Raw genomic sequence first — 17,776 nt, 5'->3', positions numbered from 1 at the left:
TGCATTACCAAATGGCCCTGCAGCTGACTATGCCAGAGCCTTTTACAATGAGAATGTAAAGTGTTAAACAATAAAATCAATATGCGCCTCTGCAAACTAAACACAGACCAATGAAGATGAAGTGCAGCTTTCTGCAGTTTACCGGCACATTACCCCTGGAATCATAAAAAAGGAAGGGGAAATATAAATGCCAGGGCAATATGAGAAAAGTGTTTTGCCTTTAAAAGAGTTCTCACTGGTGAGACAGTTCCTTTTTCATCTGAGGGACTAATAGAGAAATGTGTTCGGATGCAAAGATATTTTAGAGCTTGAAGAGAGATACAAGAGAATACTCAATGATGGTAATGGGTGCAGTGATACTGAGGTGTGTGTGCACATAGTGAGCTCACCATTTAACATAAATCAGTTATGAGTATCCTAATGGACTACTGCAGCAGTTTATTACCGTTTATTTTTTCTTTTAATGAAAATAAGGATTAATGTTCAGAGAATCCCAAGTGAAAAATTAAACTGTGATAGATTTTCTCCAAAATATGGCCTCCATGGACGTAATAAACCTGTGAGTCTTTCTCTTTCCAAAACCCATTTAGCTGAAAAGAAATAGAAAAGAGGAAAATAGAAAGTGTGTGTTCTGGAGTTCAGCGCTGCCTTTAGTCCCAGTGTAAGATCTGTGTCTTTGGCAGAGAAGTTATGGCCTCATTCTTTTTCTTAGGTTCTTAGCTGAGAGGATGTTACAGTGCCTTTTATGTGAAAGAAGAGAACCGGTGGTTCTGGGCCACCGCAGTTTAATGCTGAGCCTCAAGGAGGTGATGTAGCCTCAACTCAGTGAAAACATCTGCGGAGGTTCCTACTCAATACGTTTAGTGACATACCTGCCCTCCACCGGTCCTCCTCTGTGAATAAAGGCTCATGGGAGAGCGTTACATCAGACCTCTTCTAGAAAATACCTGTCTGATCAGATTCATCTGTGATACTGTATATGTTAAACCAAGGGGAGTGACAAACTATGAACCCATTATATTCATTTAATCTATTATAGTCTCTCATTATACTAGATTGGATTTGATAATTATTGTTTTTCAGGCGCCTGATATCGATGCATCTGTTATTGATTGGCCCCCGACATTATCATGTTTTATTGTCTCATTGAATCATGGGGGATTTGATGACTTTTTCTTTTTACACTGATCACAGAAAAAGACCCTTTAATATCAAAGTGTCTGTAAGTCTTCCTTTGTAGTAAAGCCATAATGCTGACCAAAAGGTCCACATACACTAGAACATAATAAAAATAATGTCTGCAACAGTAATGATTTAGGTGACTTATTAAATGAGGCGAATACTGTGGAGATCAGTTAAAATGGTCTTTTTCTGTTGACAAGTGTTAAAAAAGAAAGAAAGAAATGAAAGCCACATTAAGTTAAAGCGAAATTCTAAAATCTGAATAAGAAAAACCTACAGACTCAGCTTGTGGTGAAGGTCACAAGTGTGAGGCGGCGTGATTTCCCTCAGGCTTCGGTTGAACCGAATTCACTGAGGGCAGGAAAATAATGTGGAGTCCCTTCTGTACATCGCACTGTTAGTCTTTCAGGCTGAAACTGGTGAGTGTAAAGTGAACACTCATTCAACATATATACGAATATGCAAATTAAAAGTCAGAATCCTATTTGTGTTGTTACCCATTAGTGAAGGTCTATTGTATTGTGTTGTTTGAATTGTCATTTAGTGTTGGCGGACTGTGTTTTGTGTTAGTACTTTACACATTACTGTTGTGCTGACTGCTTTGATCAGGCCTCAGCAGTCTGAAATAACAATGCTTCACATTTCTACCAAGCACATTCTCACAGATGAACTTGGGCACTGAAAGCTTAGTCCACTGATGGCTTCAAATAACTTGTTCAAAGCAAAAGCTCATTGAAGCAGCTTCAGTATATTTAAAAATCAATCCATCCGTTACGTGGGGGTTTTTCCGCAAAAGAATTTAATTAGAAGGTTATAAACAGCAACAAAAGAAAGAAACAGCTCTCCTGAGCACCACTGCCTGCATGATAAGGAGCTAGGACTGCCTCTGCTTGTGCTCTCTGGCACAAGTTGTTCTTTCTTTCCCCTCAGTCACTTAGTTCATGTCCTTCACTGACGGTGCCCACTGCAAAAGTGGCTTACAAATGGCGCATCACACTGCATCAGCCATGTTCTAGTTGGCCCTGTGTCACCTCTGCTGATAAATGTATGGGCATCTAATTAAGGAAATTGGCCTTGAGAGACCAAAGCCATGTCGATAGATCTGACCTGCTGGCTGATGCACTTGCCACTGCTGATTATCTCATCCAGAGACAATGATGTTTTATGGAGTGGAACATCCTTGTCCCGCTGTGGCTTGCTACAATGATAACAATTAATTCAGGATGGCAGGTCATAAAAACAATATTTAGTGAGGGTGTTATCAGACCTATAGCTCCTCTACGATGCAAGATTTATCTCTGTCACAGAATAACTCAAACATGCATTTTCCATATGTCAAAGTCTGACAGCTTTCCATTATAGTAATGTGCAGGCTTGTCCAATCCAAGCGAAGTTTCATTAATAAATGCGATATATATATGTCTTATGAAAAATGTAACAAGCACATCCAGAAAATTGACTTCTGCCATGAAAGTAAAACTCACTTTTGAGCCATGAGCTCTATATCGAGGGTTTCGCTCTCAAAACAGCAACATGTAAGAAGTGTAATGATGTGTGCTGGAAATAGCAGAAGCAAAAGTGATAAAAAAAAAAACCAACAACAAAAAAAACACATCACATAGCATCTTGAAATGAAGCTATAAATTTGGAAATGCTGCAGAAATACCAATCAAATACTGAAAATTATTATTTTCTGTATAATTATTTACTAAAACAGATATTTAGAGAAACTTTAAAGCAGCTAATTGTTGTTATGTACCTGAGTTTTTTTTTATGGATTACATAAATGAGATATAACATGTTAACTTGTGATCTTACGAGGTGCTGGTATAGATTTTGCCACTGGGTCTGCTTCCAGTCGTTGTGCTAAACCAAGATAAGCCAAATGGCTGCTGGCTGTAGCTTTGAATTTAATGGACACGCATGGGAGTAGTATCAATCTTCTCATCTAACTCTCTGCCAGAAATTTAATTTCCCAAAATGTCAAACTATTATTATAAGAATGAAGATAGAGCCAGGAGGCAGTCAGCTTTGCTCAGCTTACAGAGCTTGTCAGGAAATAGTTCTGACACCTTAAATCCACAAATTGTAATTTTTACATTTCTGTTTGTGCGTACATTAAACAAAATGAGATACAGCTTATGTTTATTCATGACCATTAGAGGTGCTGGTACTTTGGACAGGGTCAGGCTGGCAGCTGTTTCCTCCTGCTTCTTTACACAAAGCTAAGCTCATTGATTTGTGGATCCAGCTACACACATTTCTAAAATAACTGGTTCCTAAAACAGCTCTTTGCAGCAGCTTGTCAGTAGGTTGTTAAATGAATGCCTCAGCCTGTAACTATTGTTTTTCTTAGCTACTTCATTTCAGCCCACCCATGGAAACAGTTGCCCTGATCCCCTCTCTTCACTCATCTGTGACACATGACCTTCATGAGTGGCCTCTGCCTTGTTTCTACATGCTGTGAACAAGTTTCGCTGGCTGCAAGGCACCTCTGCACGGCTCCACGCTGACCACCCCAACAACAGGTGAAAGGTCTGTTATAGGCACTGCATAAAGCCCCTCAGGACAGATGGAGCTAGATGATAATCCATATGCGCTCAGTGTGAAAGGATGTCAGTGAGCCGACATAAAAACTTATGGCAGTGGATGTGAGGAGTCACCGAGGAGATTTAGACGTCAAGCTGTGATGAAATGCCATGTCCTTGTCTTTTGTGCTTTTGTCCCCTGCGTGGGTCAATGTGGGCGAATACAGATGGATGGTAACGTGCCGATCAATCTGCCATCCGTGGAAAGAAAAATTACAGAGTAAGACAGAAAAGGAACAGTGGTACACGAGTATTTACAAGAAAGATTTTTCCTCTCACAGCGGCCTCAGATCAAAGCTGCGGGGATTGTGCGCAGTCTATCGCTGCAGTGGAATATTTACATAGTTATTACAGAGTGGATGTATAGTCTTGGGGGGGGGGTAGCAGAAGTTGGGGGGAGGAGCAGAAGATGTTTTTAAGAAGGCAATGTGCATGTCAATGGGAGATCAGGGCTGCTGTGTTTCCTGGGGGTGGGCTAATGAAGAAACACAGATGTGGATCCCGTATACGTGTGTGACTTTTGAAAGACGAAATAAAAGTCTTCCTCTTCAGTTCATAAGCAAGAAAATGCTATTCAGTCAATATATACTGATGCTACAGCTTTATTTGTCCTGTATGACCAATAGCTTACGGTGGCTAAGTGTTACACTAAAATCCTTATTGTCATAAACAGCCAGTTCATTCAAACTGCAAAAAAACAAACAAAAAAAAAGTACAATGAAGATGAATAAAAATTGTTTTGTAATGCTCACAGCATTTAAAAATAATTACAGTAAAAAAAATGAACTGCCAAAAGCTTTCATCATCACAATTTCTGCAGAAAGTAGTTCCAATAAAAACTGACTAGAACTGGGTCTGTGGATTAGCTGGAGTAGAGTAACAACGACACTGATTACGGATTGAGATACTGATGAATTATTTGAATGTAATTTGTCAGTGCTGTGAGCACCAAAAAAGAAGGTCTATTCAGCTCCATTGTGTTGGTTTGTAGACAGATACTTCAGTGACTCATATTTCAAAACCTGGACAAAGAAATCCAAAAATATCTAACCATTTACGTCAATTATAGCCTGCCACTGGAGGTAAGAGAGAAAATGTCTTTATGTAATTTGGGTGAAACTTGAAACTTGTCTCTTTGCTGGTGCTTACATATGTTGAATGTCCAGTCTGTCTTATCAGGCTGCTGTCACTGCTGCTTTATGTCCTCCATTATTTTGTCACCATTAAGTTGTTGTCATCTTGATATGTTTCCATTTTTAATTTTTGCTTCTTCCAAAAGCGAAGAAACTTTTTTGTCTTGTTTTTCAATTGCACCTCTGTAATTACTTCTACTCCTGTCGGCATTTTCATCTGTGAACAAAGAGATTTTGATGGATAAATAGCTTTTATATTTCTTTGAAGGTTAATGTGTTTTACATGTGGTTCCTGCCTTTCTCTGTATGTCTTTGGATATGGAGGGAGCCTCCATCCAAACCCTTATTCCTGCAATAAAAAACAGCCTAGCTTTGTGGCAGTGTTAAACGCAGCGTCCATCTCGGAAGAGCCCCCTAATAGCCTATTTCCCTGGAGAGCACGGGAGGCCATTTACAACAACCAATCATACAGTAGGGAAGCAGCCTCACTCCTCTTTGCCAATAATGAGATAATGCACAAAGGCAACAGCACATTCCTTTCCCCATGTTTATGTTGTCAAGTAGAGCGATGATTTATGAGCTGGAGAATGAGATGAATAAAACGCACAAAGGATTATGATAAATGAAGATGCAGGTTAATGCATGGGATCATGCTATTTTTCCACACTCACCACCTTCAGCTGCATATAGTAAAACTGATTAAACATGCTAGATGAGTGCTGTGAGCTGCAATGCATGCTGGTCCTGAACACGCACAGGTTTGAGGGCATAAACAAAATACTGTCAATTGCCAGTAAAAACGCGTGGGAAGGTTGACAAAGGGCTCAGTGGAAGTGTTTTACTGTTGTTAAGTGCTCGCATGGTAATGGCCTCAAGCTTGTGAATGCAGCCACAGTGTGACTCCTCTCACCCACCTTCGGGTAAGCTTTTAATGAGTCTAACAACCTCTTTTCTTATTTCTGCCTGAGCTCAAATGCACACATAATGGGAGAAGGTGAGTGTGACCTGTGAAATATCAAGGTTGAAGAACAAAGGTGCACCACTGCAGTGCAGATAAAGAACAGATGTGTCTATTGATGGATGTGTATTTTGTTTAGAGGGGAAACCTCGTCTTGGGATTTTCTTTTTTTTTTCTGATTAATTACACCTCAGTCCACAAGAGTGACACTTGGGGCAGTTTTAGAGGAATGGCTGATAAAGACACTATTGTGAAACATGACAAGACTGTTGAGTAAAACCTAATTTTCAGTGGTGGAAGAAGTATCCAGGTCTAAGACCGTTACAAAATAATAGCCGAGAACAAAGTACCTATTTTAACTCAAAGCATTTTTCTCTAAGTCTGTTTGTGCCTACACCAATAAATCCTCCATCCAAAACGACCATATATGTATTTTTGTCCCTACCTTTGGATACGACCCGTAGGAGCGTATACCTTCATCGTCATGGCAATAATCATAAAAATTGCTGTTAAGGTTGTGGAACGGTCATGGATAAAAGAAAGAAGACTGACTATTGGTTTCACATGGGAAATGATCAGCTGTCTCCTGTGTGAAAGCTGCGTCCCTCTAAACACTACATCACCTGACATCCTCCTCCTTTGCTCCCGTCATAATTTCTCTGGATGTTAGAGGTCGCTTAACAATAAAACATGACTGTGGGTCGTAATAACCTGCTTGCACGGACGATCTTTGGAGCCTCAAACCAGCCAAATCTTTAAGTTTTTTTTTCCACACAAAGCTTTTAAGTGACAGTACTTTAAAAGTACTCATTATGCAGAACGACTCCTTTCAGGTTCTTATTATGCATATATTATACTGAAGGATTCTCATCACTGATGCAAAACTTATTCTATAACAATGAATCATATTTTATATAGGCCTGTCTGATGTTTTATATGTGAAATCCTTGTCTAAAAAGTAACTAATGTTTCCAATAAATGTAGTGTATTAAAAAGTAAAATATTTCCCTTAAAAGTTTTGTGGCATAAAAGTATAAATACCTTAAAATAGAATATGTACTTTGTAGCTTTCCGCCAACTGCTCATTTTGGATTGAACTGTGAACTACAATCAAGCAGTTTCAAAGTTTATTGATGAGCTGAAAAGAAAATATTTTCAAAACTCTTATTGGTGCAGAGCTAAAGTTAGAAAGAAGCAAATACTGAATTGAGTTTATGAAAATATGAATTCGGAGGCATTCTATGTAAGTGGATTATGACAAAAATGTCAAATAATTACTCCGCAATTGCTGCTAATGAGCAGCTATCAAAGATGGCAATATCTCCATTATTACAACACCAAGTCAGAAAGGCCACATTAATTTTCAAGTGCGTGAAAACCTTGTCTGTGACCTTTTTAGATTTCAGTGTCAGTCAGCTATCATTAGCCGACACTATGGCGGCATGCCAGAGAGCAAGCCCCATTCCTCCATACTGATCAGGGGAGGTAGCTTCACCCTCATGTATTCAAGGAGCGGCGCGCCCACTATCGCACAAACATCAGTGCTGGAGGGTGCAGGAGCAGATGGAGATTAAATGTCTCGGCCAAAGAGCAGCAATAGTAGTTAAGGTAGAGGAGAGTGGGCTTGTTCACTTCCCCCAAAACAGATGTTTCCAGAGGGGATTCTTATAAGACGGAATAAGGATTCGGACCAGCAATCTGTTCACAATCCCTACCTCCTCGACCTTAAACCTCCAGGATACAATTCAAAGAGGTAGAATGAAAGACATACATCAAACCTCTGAGGTTTTCATTCCACTCTTTGGGGAACATTTAGGAACAAGATTTAATTTTCATAAGTAACAGCCTCTAGAGGAGGCAATGTTTTATATTTTATAAGGGTAATAAATTAGTCCCGTGCACTCACTGTGATCAAGGCTCGATGACAAGAGTGTGTGGGCCTATAGAAGATATATACACTAACTGTATGAGAGAGAGAGAAAGAGACACCTAAAGAAAGAGAGAGAGAGAAAGCGAGAGAGAGAGAGAGAGTGTTGTTTAAACACATTCAGAAGAGGTCAGCTGGAAGACTCTTGCATTGCGCTGCCCACACACTCCCACATGCTCAACATCATTAAAAACAAAAGGGCATGACTGAAACAATGCTGCAGTCTGTGATGCAACAAACAACAAGTGAGGCAGATCTGTTGGAGTAAGGATTCACCGTAAGAATCTCAAAACACACCAAGGAAGGAGGGAAGAGTGCTTTCATTTCTTGCAGTTAATTGCAACCACCTTTTATTTTCATAGTCTAAAATGCTTGGATTATATTTCAAAGAGGATTCAAATCTAGTTTGTCAATACTTTGAATTCTATTCTTTTACCTTTCAGATCTATATAATCATAATACACCATTATTCACATTTGCTTTAACACATTTTGGCTGGGATTTGTTTGCGTTTTGAAAATCTATTGAGTATCTTACGCCACCCAGTGGGCTGGACAATATCCAAACAATGACAGATCAAGGAGAGATCATAAAGAAGTTTTATTTCAGGATATGATACAATGGTAACTTTATGAAATTTAAAATGATGAATGATATGGAACAAAATCCATTTTGTTTTTACTAATTTCTAATCTTGTCTGATTTTACAAGACCGAGCTCGCTGTCAGTTAAAGAGACCACTTGACGTTGTTTGAGAGCTTCAGGCCCTGCACAAGTCACTTCCTCCAGAAAGATGACATTTTCACGATGGACAGCGAGCCACTTCTTTAGAAACTCCATCCTCTCATCACACACCCAGGGGTTTCCTGTTAAGATCATCCGTAAAGAAGACTCCCTCTCCTCCAAAAAGCCTGAGGGGAGATACTGCAGCTGATTCTGATTCAGCAGCAGAAGTTCAAGGTGTTGGAGACCCTGGAGGAGGGTTGCTGGCAGGTCTCGGAGCTGATTCTCCTGTAGAAACAGCTGGGACAGTTTCAGGTTGTGGGTGAAAGTTGTAGGTTTCAGGGAGATTAATTTGTTCCCAGCGAGGTTCAGCGTCTCCAGGCGGTGCAGGGTCTCCAGGGCATCAGGTTGTAGCTCTTGCAGATTGTTATGACTCAAGTCTAGATTCTCGAGATGGGGCAGCTTCTGAAGCAGAGCAGATGGGATGCCAGTTAAACGGTTCCCAGACAAGTCCAGCCAGGTCAGGCTGCTGTTGACAGAAAACCACTCAGCATCCACTTTTTCAATCCGATTTTTCTTCAGCACCAGACTATGGAGGGAGGCATGGCTGAAGACGTTGGGAGGCAGAAGAACAAGCTGATTGCCCGTGAGATCCAATATGTTTAAGTGAGGAACACCCTTCAGTAGATCTGAAGGTAGGCTTGTCAGGTTGTTGTGATACAGCTGGAGGCTGTTCAAAAGGGGCACAACGCTCAAATGACTGGCTGTAACATTGCTGAGACGGGTGGATTGGATGGAGAGTCGACTGGTATTGGGAGATAAACCATCTATGGGGAAATGTTTAAGGGAGCTTTGGCTGCACACCACCTCTGCACCCGAAAAGCAGGAGCACAGATCCGGGCAGGAGAGGGCACCTCTTTTTTGGTAACGGCATTCAGCCAGTGCAGTGAACGCCAGGAACAGCCACAAGTTCATCTTTAAACACTGCAGAGAGACAATATATACATACATATATAAGTACAAATGATCAAGTATTTACAGGTAAACCTATCGGATTTTGAAAGTCATGATCATAAATGCATAATCCTACCTGAAGGGCAAAGTAGAACTCCCTCTCTTTTGCTCCTGGACTTGGTTTTATGCAGCGTCAAGTAGATTTGTTCCCAGCAATGAGTCAGGACAAAATGTTGCAAGAGGTAAATAAAACCAAGCATACAAAGCAAATCATCAGCTGTTGAGTGTTGACTTTTATCCCCCTGTATCTAAAAGTAAAGATGTTACCACACATAAATCAATATTTTTTTTTTTTCATTCCCAAAAGAATATTCCACGCAACAGTTTTAAGTGCAATATGCAACTAATTAAATTAGTTCACTTTCATAATCACAGTCTTTTTTTTGGATTTCTTTTTTTTTTTTTTAAGAGCACACAGTCTGTTCAACATCTCTCTCCAAAAATCCATGGATCAGCACTTCTAAAGCTCATGCTAACACGGTACATCTTATTTATTTTATTTGTATTAAAACTGAAAACTAAAAATGGAAAGTTGTACTTTAGAAGCTTGAGAGGGGCTGCTAGGTAGAACCAGGCTGACTGCTACCCCCTGCTTCCAGTCTTTATTCAATCTAAGATAAGCTAATTGTTTCCTCCTTCCTCGTCCTCCTGGCTTCACATTCAGTGCACAGAGTGGTGTCAATCTTCTCATCAACTCTTGGCAATAAAGTGACAAAGTATATTTCCCACATTGTCAAACTATTCCTTTCACAACACATTTTGTCTGCAATTAAAGTGCAAGGAAAGACAAACTCTTAAATGCTTAACTCACATCATATTTAATTATACACTCATGTTACACTAATAAAATATTTCATTGATTGAAATGTTAGAAAGCTGTGACAGGCTGAATTGGGTAAATTACCATATCAGATAATAACCAATGTGAAGATAAAAAATGTTAAGACTGAAGGTTTAGTTCACTGCCAGTCAGTGACATTACTGAGCGACTTGATAGAGACTCAGGACTCGCACATATGATGGTCTCTGGCAGGAAAATCTTCTTCTTGTTCTTCTGAATCCACCTCCAGAGGTACTCCACCTTCCCATCACACAGCCAGGGGTTGGCAGACAGGTCCAGACCCTCCTCGTCCAGGGAGCTCAGCTGGTCCAGCGAACCTGGAGGGATGTGGCTCAGCTGGTTGTCGTCCAGGCTCAGGATCCTGACCTGACTGAGCTCCTGGAACAGGTTTTGGGGGATTTTGCTGAGCTTGTTCCGAGATAAGAACAGATGGGTGAGATTGCGGGTGCTCTGAAGCATAGATGCATCCAGGCTGTCTAGCTTGTTGTCCTGCAGGTTTAGCCTCTCAAGCTTGGCCAGCGGTTGTAGAGAATTTGCAGATATCGTCTCCAGACGGTTGTTGGAGAGGTCAAGGTTCTCGAGGTGCGGCATCTTCTGGAGCAAAGCAGTTGGGAACTTTCTTAGATGATTTCCAGATAAGTCCAACCAGGTGAGGCTGCTGTTATCAAGAAGCCAATCTGCATCTGTTTTCTCAATCAGATTATTCTTCAGCACCAAGCTGCGGAGCAGGGCGTGGCTGAAGACATCTGCAGGCAGCTCAGTCAGTTTGTTTCCTGTGAGATCCAAAGTGTCGAGATGTTGAACGCCTCTGAGAAGATTGGAGGAAAGGTGCTGCAGGTGGTTGCTGTACAGGTGGAGCCCTTGTAGTAGGGGTGTGGCCTTCAGATGCTCCTCAGTGATGGAGGTGATGTTTGTGAACTGGATTGTCAGCATGGTGGTGTTCTTCGGGAGACCCTCGGAGGGGTACTCTGTCAGGGGAACCTCGTTACAGACCACCTCAGCTCTTCTGGAGTAGCATTTGCAAAGAGCCGGGCAAGACAGAGCACCATGGCAGAAAAAAGCCAACCAGAGGAAACCAAGGGCACACCAGGCATTCATTGCTAGGACACAAGAAAGTTAGGACACAGAGAATTAAGTATGAGGTGGATGAGACCTCAGAAAACTATATATCTCACAGAGGTATTGCGCCACTGCAACACATCTAACCACAAAAAAAACGAGTACAAGTGACATCATTTCCAGGTCATGCACATAGTGTTCAATAACATGAGTAACAAAACAGAACTTACTTTTTGTTCTCAGGTTGAATGAGTTTCAGCCAGATTGCTTCTTACATCAGGTTCAGTAGTGCTCACTTGCAAATTACTGAGTCATTTGGGGCGCCGAATCCCTCAATCTAATCATTACTTATTGAGTAAACAAGGACTGGTCACTATGCAGTCATTTGTCAAGGACAGGCAGTTGCAACAGACTGAGTGACTCTAACCTGCAGGGAAAGTACAAGACCTGGAAAAGTGTTTTTTTTGGTGCTTTGAATAAAATATCTAAACTTGAAAGCTTTGCTTTAATCTGAGCATATAAGAACAGTGGTCTGCTGGCTTGCCACTGAGATGTTATTGACATTATTTTGTACTTTGAATTTTCCTACTATATGAAAGGTGGGGTGAAAGCGAGGGAGAGAGCTTGTGAGAGCAGAAATGCATGATCATCAGTTTAAAATTAGGTGAATTTGATTTATTTTGCTGGAAATTAGATTCATCATCAGAAAAGCCAACTACTTTCAAGACACAAAATGTTTGCTCAGCAGAAAGAAATTATTCACTGTGCATGAGATGTACAGTAGAGTTGCATGGCTCAGTGAATATAGCAGTAAGCCCTCTGCATTTCCATAGTATGGATTGTACCGAAGTAGAAATGTATTGATTCCACAAGCAGTGATAGGAGAAGTATTCAGATCCTCTACTTATGTAAATGTTAAAATATTCCATTACAAGTCCTGCATTCAAAAATTTTACGTGTTACAAGTAAAACTAATCATTATATATAAAATCTATCAATTATAATTTATGAATTATATTATTACGGTATTACTGTATTGTTGAGGCTGATTTTATAAAACATGTTTAATAAAATCTTAATTAGCAAACCACAGTTGCAATACTTCCCTCTGACATGTAGTTATTTAAGTAAATGTACTTAATTACATTCAACCAATGGAAACAACTCTAAAGTCAAAATGTCAAGATGATTTTATCAATAATGGTTCAATCACAGCCTCATTAAGACAAGTTAAGATCTTTGACAGTCTGCTCATGTTATTAGGCTGCTGTGACTTTTTGTGTTTTATTTTTTAAACATAACTAAACTAGAAAGAGAAAGAAAATCCAGTCTCATTAAGGATACACAGAGGAGCACAAGTAGTTAAACAACAAATTCAGGACAAAGTTTAAACAACAACAATCATCAGTACACTGTGTTCTTGAAAGAACACAGTGTACTGATAGGTAGAGGTAAATGAAACAGGATGAGAAAGTATTCAGATCCTTTACTTAAGTAAAAGAAACAATACTGCAATATAGAAATACTCCATTACAGACAGGGATGTAGTGCTGTTAGTTTAAGTAGTACACCTGTGAGGTTTCTAATTTCCTAAAGGTAGCAAAGACAGGGAGCCAGTTTTGTTAATGTCTCATGGTCAGATGACCTGTACTAACCCACGTCACTAAGAAAGTAGACTGCTTCCCAACCTACTGAAAACCTATCTTAGTAGCTGGTAGATCCTTGTTTTACTTTAAAAATATTTCAGGAGTTCCATCTACCCATGAACCTGATGTATGCATCAAACCAGTCACATGATAAAGACATTAATTAAGCTCTGTGACCAGGTTTCATAAGGCTTTTAAAAACAATAGAGGTTTATAAGTTGCATGATAACAGCTCCATCTGGTATAGCTGATGCTTAAACAGCGTAATAACCGAGCCAATCTCTATCAACAATGTTGTGTGTGCTGTAGAAAGATCATGTTTTTAAGGCCAGTAGTGAGTGCAAAAAAATGTGTTGATGTACTACTGGTATGCTCTTAAATGCCCTCCTCAGGTGAATACTACGAAAACAATTCTGACTCTCTGCTGTTCAACCTCAAGCTCAAGTGCACCTCCAGCTCCTCATAGACAATCTCCAGTGGAAAACAACTGTCACTTCAGGTTGATACTGGTGTATCACATCAGGGGCTGTCTGGGGTTAAACCAAGCTTTTTTTTTTTTTTGCCTTCATCAGGGTGGTACACGCAAGTGTTTCACCATTCACTGATTGCATAATTGCCCATGTGACCGCCGCAGGGAGTTCTCCTCTGACACTTCCGGACACTTCATGATTGCAGTGGACCAGACCATCGTGAATGGCAGTGTTCTGAATTAAAGTGTGATTATTCAAAGTCATTCTATCTTAAACCATAGAGTGGAGGTTTGGACACATTTCTGACATAAGTGCTTCGAACAATGATGAAAACAAGACAGTTGAGATAAAACAATTACTGTGCCACATTCTTCTTTGCATAACGCATAATGTCCCATTGCAGGTTCATTTTTATTTATTATTATTTCTAAATTATATACACAATTTTTGGATTATTTATTTTTTGTATATTCTTATTTGTTTCTTGGATGGTTTGATATTATGTTTTCATTCATATTATGTTATGGCAAAATGGACTTGGTACTTTTTTTCAGGGGTAGAAAACTTTAAAAATTGGTTGGCCAACTTTAATTAAATGATGAACCGATGAAAAAAAGCAACTATAGCAATCACTGCTTTTGATTAATATTATAGTTACATTAAATGACAGAAATAAAGACATACTTGTTTGAAATCTAAATTAAAAGACTATAAGTCAAAAAACAAACAAAAAAAATTCAGGATGAGGAGGAAGAACAGCAGAAGATGGACGTGCTGCGTGCCAACCGGAGGTCACAGCGGTCAGCACAGTAGGTTTCATGCTAATCTAACCAGAACACACAGTCACACAGATGATAGAGAGAATGGATTATAGACCTGCAGTATGAAGCACGATTTTAGCAGATGGGCAACATGATGAACCGTTACATTATGTATGGTGAGTGCCAGTTGGCTTTAGGCTGTTCTGAAAGATTTATTTCAGTCAAGCCCACTCACTCCACATGCACTACTGAGATAGAGACAAACCTATTCTGGTATAGTTCAAACAGTCCCCTAAAATATACTGTAGTAAGATATAACACCGCTTTCAATAACATGTCTGCATTCATAATGTGTCTGTGATACCACCTAATGACTCTATACTGATGTCATTGATTTTATATGATATTACTTATCACTTTAGTATTGTTATAATCTGAACACTACAAGTTAACACTTAGCTAAAACTAATGCAGTTTAATACATCTGTCCTGTGATAAATCCTCCTTCATGACGGTTCTAATGTTCTGTGTGTGTTGAAACTGTTTCAATGATGTGTTGATTTGCCTGGAGGATCATTTTAAGGCTGCAGTTTGTGGTCCTATTGAACTGTATTGCGTTATGTTGACGGGTGTTCCTAATATTTTGTCCACCCCATTCAAATCAATGAGCATAGGCTAAATAACAGACACACATCTTTGTAGAATAAAGTTCCAAAGCACCACAAACTGCTACAACATTTATTACAGGACGGTTGGATTAGACTGACTTAGTTTTAGGTGGTCTTCCTAATAAACTGACTAGGGTACATTCTATATATATATATATATATATATATGAATAAAATATTGTTCAGAAAGTTTGTCCTAAGCTCTTCCGTCATGTGAAGTGTATCATTAAGTTATTGTATTCAAATGTTTTAGGTTATTATCTTGCTGTAGGAAGAACCCCTGACTTTGTTACTTCTTCTTCTCACCATCCTGACAGCAATATACATTACTTACTGGTAATATGTATTGAGTAAGGTCCAAAAGTCTGAGACCACGTCATAGCAAATGATACTGGACAGACATGAGAGTAGTATCGACCTTCTCTCTTGCCAAGAAAGCAAACAAGTGCATATCACACTATTGTTTTAACTATTTAATTCATTGAATTCACTGAGATTATGATTCACACTCAACTTTAAATTCAATTACACTGATACCACACTAGTAATTCACGTATAGGGCAGGGCAGTTGAAAAATCTTTGAACTTGATTCTGTCTGCATATTTCATACACTATATCCCTGCGGCTTTTGATTCTGTCTCTGCATTATACAGGAGGGGGGAATTTTGTGTGAAAGTCAGTCTACAGGCGTTAAAATATGAAATCATGGCACAAAATAATAAGAGCCTGTAGCCACTGTTTACAATGCTGTAACTCATGCTGTAACTCATGTTTTTTTTATCTTGCTTTGAAACAAATCATCTCTGATCTTCACAGGTTCTGTAAACGATCGTCACGGCCACTAGATGTCGCACTACACCACCAGCATCTCAGACCAAAACAAATGCTTAGCCGGCCACAGCTCCGGCCTCCGTTGACCACAACCCTCCCTCTTCACGCTCTCAGTCAGCAAGGTGTTCAGAAGTCCAATGAAAGCTAGACACTAAACACACAACAAGAAGCACAACCGGACAAACTTACCCTGCCCTATCAACAAAAACAATCCAGTCACAACCATTAGCCCACGCTAGCATTGCTGATTGATTTGCTCCATAACAAAGCTAGCAGTTTGCCAGCTAGCCATAGCAACATTTGCCGAAAAAAAAAAAAAATCCACAACATCGGTAACAGCAAGTTTGCATACATTATCTTCCGTTTTATAGCCAGTCACTAAAGGAAACAGACATGTAACATTATGCAGCCACCAAGTCACTTACACGTCAAGGAGAAGAAAAGCCAGTTCCGAGTCTAGCTGGAGTCGTTTAGCAGGTAGTCGGGTTCTCCATCTTGGAAATCCAGCTTTGGACTTGTCCACTGGGTCTCATCCACTAATGACACTGAGGGACCCGGTAAAGAAGGAGCAGATAAATGTTTTCAGGTCCACCTGTCAACAGGGATTTGAGCTGGTAGTCCCCATGGCCAGTCTGCCTGTGCTCTTGTTTTTATCTCTTACTGTATCTGGGGCCTTTTAAAATGAAAAACGTGGTTCCTTGGGTGGAGTAACTTCTAGATTAGGTCACTTTCACCTGAAGGCTGCTAACTGCACTTTGCCATCTCACCTGTGGGCGGTGCCTGTGAGTTTATAAAAGGGGGGAGGGTCAATGGTTTAACAGGAGAGAGTCACGTGCACTAACATGCACGTGGACCTGATATGGAACAGACAAATTCAGATGATTACAACACATACAGAGGGGGTGTGACTTCCTTCTTTGCACTTAAAACATAAATGAAACATGAATTATTCATTTTCGGGGTAACAGAATTTATTTGAACTTTTCATGAATGGCAAAAAGAAAACACATAATTTCTGTTCAAGTCTCATTATTCTGTCTTATTTTGTAAAAGGACATATTTTGTGTAACCAAGTACATCCATGAAAATCAAGACTCATAACGATGTAAAATCATGATGTAAATCTCTCTATTCAGCAAAACTGTATTCATACATTTACAGGACAAGCGTGTACTGTATAATGTGCTGCAGAGTTATATCCATAAAAATAAAACAACCATACACTATGAGCTACATCTTCTGTGTATAATACACAGACAAACCTCTTAATCCTATGTACAAATTTTCACACACATGCCTAACACTTCACGAATAGAGATCCAAGTTAGTCACTGCATCTGACTGAATAATTTTTTGGCGTGATGATTATAAAATAAGGCAGTTTTAATCACCAAGCGCTGAGCTGAGCTTTTTTTTCTTTTTCTTTGGATGTCTCACTGAAAGATGAAGAGTATGCTCATTTTCCTCTTGTTAAAATGACAGTCCCAGTTCTCATGACGACAGCCAATTTCTGTGAATCGTTCTGTCCATGATAAGAGCTTTCTTTTTTTTCAGTCTAGTTCCTTGAACAAATGACACATGCAGGCACTTCGTCCAGGCTGCGGTTATTAATCCACAAAGATGAAAATACTCATCTTTTATCAGCCAGGGTTAACTGTGAAGAGAAAGCGAGAAACAGAAAATCATATTAAAATCTGGGATGCTATCAGGTACAGAATGACAGGAGTTCAAAGGGATGCTCACACAGAATCCACACATATTAAACAAGGAGGCTATCCACACAACGCATTAGTAAAATATGCATAAAGAGCAGACAGATACGGGAATAATCTTGGTCTGTATGTTTGCAAGAAGTAAAATATTAAACAATTTGACTATTCCATCCAACTATTACTTTAATATATATTACTTTGCAAACATCCACATCTTCCCAAACCTGTCTGCTTTTTGTACAGTAAAAATGTGCAGGCAGCA

The 17,776-nt window shown here is 39.6% G+C and overlaps 3 protein-coding genes across 7 annotated transcripts in view; all 3 read right to left on the bottom strand.

Moving 5' to 3' along the window:
- Window positions 1-8,369: 8,369 nt before the first annotated feature.
- LOC130160574 (leucine-rich alpha-2-glycoprotein-like) lies at window positions 8,370-10,178 on the bottom strand. The gene is made up of 2 exons (XM_056363176.1): window positions 9,602-10,178; window positions 8,370-9,495 (listed from the first exon to the last, which is right to left on the bottom strand). Exon 2 carries the CDS (start codon window positions 9,484-9,486, stop codon window positions 8,470-8,472), a length of 1,017 nt encoding a protein of 338 aa, XP_056219151.1. The 5' UTR covers window positions 9,487-9,495; window positions 9,602-10,178; the 3' UTR covers window positions 8,370-8,469.
- Window positions 10,179-10,319: 141 nt separating this feature from the next.
- LOC130160575 (leucine-rich alpha-2-glycoprotein-like) lies at window positions 10,320-11,814 on the bottom strand. The gene is made up of 2 exons (XM_056363177.1): window positions 11,656-11,814; window positions 10,320-11,466 (listed from the first exon to the last, which is right to left on the bottom strand). Exon 2 carries the CDS (start codon window positions 11,462-11,464, stop codon window positions 10,466-10,468), a length of 999 nt encoding a protein of 332 aa, XP_056219152.1. The 5' UTR covers window positions 11,465-11,466; window positions 11,656-11,814; the 3' UTR covers window positions 10,320-10,465.
- A 4,934-nt stretch (window positions 11,815-16,748) lies between these two features.
- The window catches only part of LOC130160570 (rho-associated protein kinase 2-like), a 30,487-nt gene continuing 29,459 nt past the window's right edge, over window positions 16,749-17,776 (bottom strand). For all 5 annotated transcript variants that reach the window (XR_008826025.1, XR_008826024.1, XM_056363170.1 and 2 more), the window contains one exon: window positions 16,749-17,456. Coding sequence is in view for 1 of the 5 variants with exons in the window: in XM_056363171.1 (XP_056219146.1) it covers window positions 17,453-17,456 (4 nt within the window). In the remaining 4 variants the exon portion in view is untranslated. The remainder of the gene's footprint in view (window positions 17,457-17,776) is intronic.

Source organism: Seriola aureovittata, chromosome 19, assembly GCF_021018895.1.
Source record: "Seriola aureovittata isolate HTS-2021-v1 ecotype China chromosome 19, ASM2101889v1, whole genome shotgun sequence".
Classification (NCBI taxonomy): Eukaryota; Metazoa; Chordata; class Actinopteri; order Carangiformes; family Carangidae; genus Seriola; species Seriola aureovittata.
Note: the sequence above shows the minus strand (reverse complement) of the source record. Positions and strands in the feature narration are given on the sequence as shown.

Excerpts from the sequence above, each read along its gene's own strand:
- LOC130160574 (XM_056363176.1), bottom strand. The coding sequence starts at position 9,486 with ATGAACTTGTGGCTGTTCCTGGCGTTCACTGCACTGGCTGAATGCCGT.
- LOC130160575 (XM_056363177.1), bottom strand. The coding sequence starts at position 11,464 with ATGAATGCCTGGTGTGCCCTTGGTTTCCTCTGGTTGGCTTTTTTCTGC.